Source organism: Ictidomys tridecemlineatus, chromosome 2 (genome assembly GCF_052094955.1).
Source record: "Ictidomys tridecemlineatus isolate mIctTri1 chromosome 2, mIctTri1.hap1, whole genome shotgun sequence".
In the NCBI taxonomy this organism is placed as follows: Eukaryota; Metazoa; Chordata; class Mammalia; order Rodentia; family Sciuridae; genus Ictidomys; species Ictidomys tridecemlineatus.
Window position 1 is genome coordinate 112,757,928 of NC_135478.1, and position 9,646 is coordinate 112,767,573.

Sequence of the window (9,646 nt, forward strand, 5' to 3'; positions counted from 1 at the left end):
AAGGAAAGAAAGAAAAAAAAGAGAACTATTCCCTAATTGAAATTGGAGCCACCCTGGATACCTTGCTATTCTTAAAAAATGTCAAGCATAAGGCGGGGTGTGATGGCGCATGCCTTGTAATCCAACCTACTCAGGAGGCCTAGGAAGGAGAAACTCAAATTCAAGGCCAGCTTCAGCAACTTAGTGAGACCCTATCATAAAAATAAATGAAAACGGGGCTGGGGTGGTAGCTCAGTGGTAGAGCGCCTACCTCGCATCTGTGAGGCACTGGGTTTGATCCTCAGCACCACATAAAAATAAATAAATAAAGATATTGTGTTCATCTACAACTAAAAAAATTTTTAAATAAGTTTAAGTAAGTAAGTAAATAAATAAATAAATGGGTGGGGATACAGTTTAGTGGTTCAAAACCGCTGGGCTCAATCTCTACTACTGTAAAAATATAAGCATCAAACATATTCTGTAACTACTTACTTTCCCCACCAGAGCACATATTCCATAGGGACTGGATCTGTTCCCAGCTGTATCTCCCAGGGCCAGAAGTGCTTGGCACCTAGTAGGTACTCAATATATATTTGTGGAATAAATATATGAACAGAATTCTCCCTCACTTTTGAAACTCAATAATGTTATCCCATACTGGCCTTACAATACCTTGTCTTGATTTGTCTGTTTTTTTTTTTATTACTCTAACTCGACAGTGAATTTCTCAAAGGCAAAAAACATATATTATACAATTTTCACAAATATTTATTAAGGGTGTATACTATGTGCCAGAATTCATATGTCTCAAGCAGCACTGAGCACAAGCAGCATAAAGAGCACTGGAGAAGACCTATATTAGTCCTGGCTCTACCATTAGTTGAGTGACCCTGGACAAGTCCATTTTCCCCACAGCTTCAGTTTCTTCAAATGTAAAACAAAGAGACTACAATATCTCAAAAGTCTCTCCTGGCTCTGGCATTTGTTAAAATTTATGAGGTAAAATTTGGCCTATCCCAGTCTGGTAGACATCACAGACAACTCAGTAAATATTTGATTTCTTTGTTGTTGAGTCTCCTGTTACACAAGAGGAATCTAAGGTGTCTTGGAGCATAGTTTGAACAGAATAACAGGTAAAAATTTAAACCCCACTTCCTCTCTGACTCTCTAGGCAACCTCATTCTGCTGTTTGTAATATCAAGAAGATGAAGCACTAAACTTGAAGTTATATGAAGTTCAGGAAATATGAACTCTGATCATGTATTTGGCTTATGGAACTTTGAAAAGTAATTTCAGGGTCTTAGTCTCCTCACTCATAAAAAAAGTCACTTTTAGGGCTTAGGCTATAGTTCAATGGTAGAATTCTTGCTTGGCATGTGTGAAGTCCTGAGGTTCAATTCCCAGCTCCTTCCCCCCAAAAATTCATTTTGGACTTCTTCTAGCTCCTCAAAGACATCTTGTACAGTTTCATCTAAGGGGTGTTTCATGCTGTTCTGGCTGCCTGGAATGTTCTTGGCCCTTTCTTTTTCAGACTTTTACTTATCCTCAGGGGTCAGCATATACTTGCTTTTATTAAAGTTTTCCCTACTCACACCCCTAGGCCTTGATGCACCCTTTATTTAATTAATTTATGTTTTGGTATCAGGGACACTAAGACACTGAGCCATGTCCCAGACCTATGTTTGTTTGTTTGTTTTTTTCCTTCGGAGCCACTGGGACTATAAGGCGTGTGCCACTGCTCCTGGCGCTCATGCACTTGTATAGAATTCATTTCAATTGTTTTTCTGAACTATTGTACTTATCAATTATTACCATAGTTATTTATTGTCCACTTCTAGGAACAGAAGTATTACAAAGACAAGGACTATATCCTTTCCATTCATCACCACATTCCTCGGCACTTAACCAAATGTATGCCAAAGAAGTATATAACAAATATTATTTGAATGAATAAAATAATAAATAAAATAATATAAACTGATACATAAAATTTCTAGACAGCCTTTTGATTCTCTCAGAGGAAATCTGATAAAGATACTATACTCAGGAACTAGGAGCAGTGGTGCATGACTGTAATCCTATCTACTTGAGAGGCTGAGGCAGGAGGACTGCAAGTTGGAGACCACCATGAGCAATTTAGTGAGACCCTGTCTCAAAATTTAACAACAACAAAAACTAAACACAAAACCCCAAAGGCCTGGTGGGTGTAGCTCAGTGATAGAGCATCCCTGAGTTCAATCTGGAGGTAGGGAAAGACTGTTCTCACACATTGGGGGTAGTTCAGTGGTGGAGCATGTCTTCTATGAGCAAGGCCCTGGATTCAATCTCCAGCACCACAAAGCAACAACAAAAATTATTGTGCTCAAATCTTTTACAAGTTTCTGAGAATCAAAGTTCAAAATCAGGAACCTACATTACATAGTGGTTTTTAAAAAGTCACTGGAAATTATTTAAGCTGAAGAACTCTGGAAGATTTAAAAAAAAAAAAATTAAAGGAAGGGACAGTAGGCATTTCTACCCCAGCTCTTTCTCCAGAAGCCCATTATCACCAATGAGGAGAAACTCCAATGTTCCCATGGTCAGGAAGTGACCCACTGATGGCCTGGTTCTTGTATTCAGGATGGAGGAAGTGACTGTCCACAGGCCAAAAGCCAGGAAGCAGGGGCAGATATTCAGTCCCCCCAACCCACCCCATTCTCTCCAGGAAGAGAAGCTAACCCTCATAGACTGCAGAGGCTGGGCCACCCACAGGTAGCTGGGAAACAGGCAACAAAAGGTTTCTGGTGCCAACGGGCAAAAGGAGAGCGCAGGAAACTACAGGGTGATGTGTGAGGTGGCTGAGAGGAGGATGCAGGAGCAGTTAACCCAACTCTGATGCTACCCTTTACCCTTAGACAACTCTTCCTTCCAGGAGGTGTCTGGCCACATCCTTCTAGAGACTTGGTGAGTCCAAAGGAGAACTTGGAACCCCAGGGGGGTTGCTTTCCCCGCCGCCTGAAGCAGAGAAGCCAGGAAGAATGGTCCAATCTCTTTCTGCCCCTAGCCTGTGAAATTCACACACCTCTATTTCCTGCAAAGAGTTCTAGGATCCAAGAGATCCCAGGAACCAAGGCAGCCTCTAGAAGCCTTAGGTCTTGGAGGGGAAGTCATACCCTCCTCCATTTTCCACAGAAAACCCAGAACCCGGGATAACTCTGCCTTTCCTAACTGTAAAAACCTAGAGGATCCTGTCCTCATATTCCACGGGGTCGGAGTCCCTGTTCCAAGGGAACCCTTGGCCCCTTAACTTCCTTGAGAAGGGTTTTGATTTGGTGACCTGACCCCGCCAAATGCCCACAAAACAGCTAGACCCCTAGCATAGCCAGAATCCCTTCGTCCGTGGACTTCACATTGCAGGAAGCTGCCCAACCCGCCCGCCGCTCCGAGTCCTCAGTCTTCCGGGATCCCCCACCCTCAACTGCCGGAACCCCAGACCTCCAAGTCCCCAGGGAGCGCTGTGCCCACCTCCCAAGTCATCCTGAGAACCTCGGAACCGCGAGGACTTCATCAGTGCGGAACCCCCCCCCCCCCAGAGGTTGCTGGTTACCCTCAGGCGCCTTGGGCCCAGGCTTCAGAGAGATCGGCAGGATGGGGCTGCGTAGCCCTTCCTTACCCGCCAACGTAGCCATGGTCCCGGGGGCGCGGAAATGAAGAGGAGGCTGGCGCTGCAGTAGACCCCCTCAACTCCCACCGCCACCTTGGGCGAGGGAGGATCTCTGCTCCAGGCGGGAGCAAGATGCACCGCCTACGGCTCCCGGAGAGGACCAAACCCCACCTGGCACTGGGGCCCGCCTGCCGACGCCCCGCCTCGAGGCCAGGCCCTGCCCCTTGACTCGAGCTGGGCTGCATCTCTGGCGTCCCCTAGTGCGAGCGACGCCCTTTCTAGATGCTCCAGTTGCCTAGGGTGATCTGCATAGGTCCGAAATCTCAACTCGGAAGTCTCTCAATGCTTGTGTGGTCCAGCTTCTCCATTTTACAGATGGGGAAAGCTGAGGATCAGAAATGACAAGTTCAACTATTTCAGAATGGCTCCATTCATTAGGTGCACAGCTTGGATAGGAATCCAGCTCACTTGGTTCGCAGTGGAACGAATGCTCTTTCCAGTAGAGGATTTGGAATCAGGAATATGAATATGGGGAAGTCAGGTCTAAACCAGAAATAGCTTTGTGGGAGGAGGTTGAGGGTTGACTTCTTTAGAAACTTCTAGCTCAGAGAAACCACTTCTCTGTACCATCCTAAGATGACATAAGTAATTTCTAGGACAAAGGCAGTATGGAGGTGGCCTAATAAACATTCCAGGAGGAGATCCTTAGCAAGGCCAAGTAGTTATAGTCTTCCATTGTATTTGTAGGGGATTTGTTCCCGGACTCTCCCGGATACCAAAATCACTGGATGCTCAAGACCCGATATAAAATGGCATAGTGTTTGCATATAACCTATGCACAATTCCCATGTTCTTTAAATCATCTCTATTTATAAAACCTAATACAATGTACATGCTATAAAATAGTTGTTATACTGTGTTGTTTAGGGAATAATGACAAGGAGAAGAACCTGTACATGTTCAGTAAAGGCATAGTTTTTTCCTGAATATTTTTGATCCTGGGTTGATTTGATCTATTGATGTGGAACCATAAATACAGAGGATAGGCTGTACATAAATGAGCTTGCTAGGTGCAGTGGCACATGCCTGTAATCCTAGCAGCTCGGAGGCTGAGGCAGGAGAATCCTGAGTTCAAAGCCAGCCTCAGCAAAGGTGAGGTGCTAAGCAACTCAGTGAGATCTTGTCTCTAAATAAGGGCTGGGGCTGGGGCTCAGTGGTTGAGTGCCCCTCAGTTCAATCCCTAGTAATCACCCCTCACAAAAAAAGAGCTCAGCATAATGTAGCAGTGTTCATGCCCCCAATGGAAGAAGAGCAGTGCTCTGTTGGAATGCTGACCTGCTATTGCCAGGTCTTCAGTTTCAAAACATGCCCCAAAATCCAGGTATTTAAGTTAAAGTTCCTACTTTTTATTTTTGTTTATTTATTTATTTATTTATTGTTATTTTTGCAGTATCAGGAATTGAAACCTGGGGCAGTCTGCCACTAAGCTACACCCTCAGCCCTTTTTATTTGCCAAGACAGAAGTAAGCTAAGTTGCCAAGGCTGGCTTTGAACTTATGATCCTCCTGCCTCAGCCTCCAGGGTCACTAGGATTACAGATGTGTGCCACCATACCTGGAAAAATTCCCACTTTTTAAAATGTTGGTAACAAAAAAACTTTAAATTGAGCATAGTGGCACAAACCTGTAATCCCAGTGACTCTGGAGGCTGAGTCAGGAGGATTGCAAATCTGAGACCAGCTGGGGCAACTGAGCAAGAAACTCTCAAAAATAAATAGGGATAGAGATGTAGCTCAGTGGTAGAGAACCCTTAGTTCAATTCCCAGTACCACAAACAAAACAAAAACCTTTTAAAATACCATGTAGGCCAAATGAAACATACCTGTGTGTTAGATTGCCCTGCAGGTTGTTAGTTTAGAATCTTCATTGTGGAGGAGAGAGCACTGCACAAAGAGGACAGCAGACACTTCCTTCACTGGGTTTGGGAGATTTGGGTTCTCCATGTGATGACAGGCAGGCCACATAGGTCCCTGATGTCCCTCTCATCTGATTCTCTTATGATGGGTCACTGGCAACTGTTATTTCCCTAAATCAAATTTAGGTCATGGGAAAAATGTCCAAATGATGGTAAAAGGGGTAGGGTTAGAGACCAGGGAAATGGATTCTGTGCCTTACCCAGACCCTTGGCCAAAAGTTCAGTCCAGCTGTCTCTGGCCCCAGAACTCTCATAAACAAAATTGAGCAAAATTCTTTTTTTCCTACCCTGTCTGTATAGGCCAAACCAGGTACAGGTCATATTTTTCTTCTCTGGGTATAGCAGGTGACTCCTAGTGTCCTGGTTACATAACATGATGGGGGAGGAAGACTGTGCTTTCCTTAACTCCTATGAATCCACTTTGTCAGTCAGTTTTATGGTTTCTGAGAAAGCCAGACTATTATAAACACAAGATTGCGTCTTGATTTAAGGTGAGGAATCCTCGGGACTCTTCTGATAAGCCAACTCAGCCAAAAAGGCAGGTAGGGATTTTATCCACCTTACACATGAAAAGAGGTTATAATTTATTTTTCCAGGCACTAGGGCCCTAGCAGTCTTAGAACTAAGACCCCCTGGGTGTCTTCCCTGTCCCTCTACCCCATGACCAGGCACCCATGTCTGCTTCTTCTCCCCATTTGCTCTCTCATTTCACTTCTTCCACACCTCCATGCCTCATGAACTTCATCAGTGGGTAGTTGGTATAGCCAAATCACCCAATTTCCTTTAAAGGACGTTCAGATAACTCAAGAAATACAAATTGAAATGTAAAGGAAGGGGCCTGGCATTGTGGCACATGACTATAATTCCAGCCAAGAAAATGAGGCAGAAGAATTGCCAAGTTTGAGGCCAGCTTGGGCAACTTAGTGAGATCTTGTCTCAAAATAAAAACTAAAATGGGCTGAGGATGTAGTTCAGTGGTAAAGATAAAGCGCCCCAGGTTCAGTCCCCACTGCTGGAATAAACAAAAACAAAACTGTAAAGGAAGGGTATACCTATGTGTAGAAATGATATAACTAAGGTATCATTCCAATGTGGACCCAAACACCCCTCCAAAATCACTTGTGGAGTTGGTGAAATGATATTCAGTGGTAGAGTGCCCAATATGGACCAGGCACTGGGTTTGATTCCCAGCACTGCAAAAACTAAAAACAAAACAGAACAAAAAATCACTTGTGAATTCTAGGGGACCTTGATTATAGAAAACCATCAGGACAGGGACTGGGTTTGTAACATCTAAGTCATGTATCCAGTTTAGCAGTTTTGCTTGGTCAGTGCCCAAGGCCAGTCCTGCTGGCTGATTCACAATCAACTCTTTGAATCTAGAATCTTGAAGATCTAGACCTTGAAAACCACTTTAAGTCAGGTGCAGTGGCATGCACCTGTAGTAGCAGCTCCTCAGGAGATTGAGGCAGAAGGATCATTTGAGCCCAGGAGTTTGAGGCTAGCCTGGGCAAACATAGTAAGAACCTGTCTCAAACATGCAAACAAAACCACTTCAAGCTTCTGCCACCCAAAGGGCACTGTCTGCTGGCACCCAGCTGGATTTTCCAGTTGCTTCTTCCACTTACTTCAAACTAAAGTTTCTAGTTTCTCCCATATCTGAGTCATTCCTCCTAAGATGGACTGATTAATCTTCCAAAAGTATGCTTCTGATGCTGTCAGTTCCCTGCTTGGAAACATTCAACCCCTTTCCCTACAAATTGAAGACCAACCTAAGCCCTCGTGAGCTAACTACACCTCTCATTCTGCAGCCTTGTCTCCTTATTTCCTTCACCCCATAACTTTTTCATGAGCACTTTTTGTCCTTGCGTTTCCCTGCCACTCCTACAACAGTTCTCCATGTTTTAATTTCATTATCCCTATCTGCCCAGAAGTGGTCTTGTTTCTGAATTCTAAAAACATTATTGTTATTTTATCATTTTGCAATCCCTGTTGATTAATATAAATCTGTACTGTTCCAGTATGATAGCCACATGTGGCTATTTAAATTAAGGTGGGTGAAAAAATAAAGATCAAACTATAGAAAATGGAGATGGAAAAATTCAGTTCCTCAGTCCACTAGTAACATTTCATGTGCTTGATAGCCACATATAGCTAGGAGCTACTGTGCTGGATAGTGCCAATACAGAATATCTACATCAATGCAGAAAGTTCTATTGGACATGCTGTTCTATACAATGATCATTAATGGCTGCTAATATCCTAAAGAGGAACTACAAGATTTTTTACATAGCTCCTGATAAGATATGACAAGTGTATGTTGTTACTGAAGACACAGTCTTATTAAAAAAAAAATCAAACTTGAATCTAGTCAAGCCTTTAGATGTAGATGGGTACTCTTCCATACATGGTGGCTCTTTCTGCCAGGCAGTGGGATGGGTGGTGATATTCACTTCTTTCTGCTTTTCATGCTTTGTTATTTCACAGTGTACAAAAGGAACGGAAATGGCTCTGTTACTCTAGAGAATACTCCCGGCCTCTCAATTTCAAGCAGCACCCCTTTGCTGGGGTGTGCAGAGCCTGAGCCAAGTCTCTCCGCCTGAGGGAGACTAATATTAATTAATATTACAACCAATTTTCTGTATTTAACTGGCTTCTTTACAAGATAACTGTAACTGGGAACAGTAGCACAGGTTGGTAATCCCAGACTCAGGAGGATGTGGCAGGAGGATTCCATGTTTAAGGGTAGCCTTAGTAACTTAGTGAGACCCTGTTTCAAAAATAAGAAGGGCTGGGGATGTAATTCAGTGGTAGAGTACCCCTGAGTTCAAGCCCAGTACTGCAAAAATAAATAAATAATAAATAAAAGATAAACTGCAAAAGAAACTTGAGAAAAACAATAGCAATTTATGGAGCTGATTTGAATCCTCAAATCACCTTCAAATAACTATATTAAAAGTTATGAAACAACTAAGGGAATCTGAGCAGTGATTGGGTATATGAGACCTGTTAAGGGATTATTAATTTTTTTAAAAAATATTTATTTTTAGTTTTAGGTGAACACAATATCTTTATTTTTATGTGTTGCTGAGGATTGAACCTAGGGCCTCATGAATGCTAAGTGAGCACACTGTCCCTGAGCCACAACTCCAACCTGGGATTATTAATTTTTAATGTATATAAATGGTAGTTTTTTTTTTTTTGGTAGTGCTAGGAAACAAACCCAAGGTCTCATGCACAATAGGCGAATGGTTTACCACCGAGCTATACCCCAGCCCTTGGGATGTTTTTAAAAATCCTTATCTTTGAGATGCATATTGAAATATGCAAGGATAATATGTGACTGAGATTTGCTTCCAAGAGTTCAGGTAGGGGGAGGAGCAGTATCAGAAGGGTATACATGCAACAGGACTACACCTGAATTGACTAGACTTTATTGTCCTAGACTACTTTTTGTGTTTTGTTGTTTTCCACTGAAAACAAAAATTCTGTTATTTTATTGGGCCTATGAATTCTTCAAGTTCCCTAAGGTATGTATTTACACACCTTAAAAATTAATCATCCCTTGGGCTGGGGCTATAACTCAGTGGTAGAGTGCTTGCCCAGCCTATGTGAAGTCCTGGGCTCAATCCTCAGTACCACATAAAAATAAATTGAATAAAGGTATTGTGAAAAAAAAATTTAAATTAATCATCCTGCCAGGAAGGGTGGTATACGCCTGTAATCACAGTGGCTTGGGAGGCTGAGGCAGAAGAATTGTGAGTTCAAAGCCAGCTTCAGCAAACATCAGGTGTTAAACAACTCAGTGAAACCCTGTCTCTAAATAAAATACAAAATAGGGCTGGGATGTGGCTCGATGGGCAAGTGCCCCTGAGTTCAATCCCTGGTACCCAAAATCATCATCATCATCATCATCATCACCATCATCATCAACCCTTAACAGATCTCATGCATCCAATTATTGCTCAAATTCCTCTAGTTTTCTTATAACTTTAAAATATATTTAGTTAAAGGTGATCTGAAGATCCAAATTAGCTCCAGAAGTTG

At 42.8% G+C, this 9,646-nt stretch overlaps 1 protein-coding gene across 2 annotated transcripts in view; it reads right to left on the bottom strand.

Annotated features, from left to right (window-relative positions):
* Positions 1-3,815, bottom strand: part of Limk2 (LIM domain kinase 2) — a 68,969-nt gene extending 65,154 nt beyond the window's left edge. Inside the window, exon 1 of one of the 2 annotated variants that reach the window (XM_005339859.5) lies at positions 3,635-3,815. In XM_005339859.5, the coding sequence (XP_005339916.1) occupies positions 3,635-3,650 (16 nt within the window). In that variant the 5' untranslated portion in view covers positions 3,651-3,815. Of the gene's footprint in view, positions 1-3,568; positions 3,600-3,634 lie in introns of those variants that run through there. The other variant, XM_040292042.2, reaches the window with a different exon arrangement.
* Positions 3,816-9,646: the final 5,831 nt, after the last annotated feature.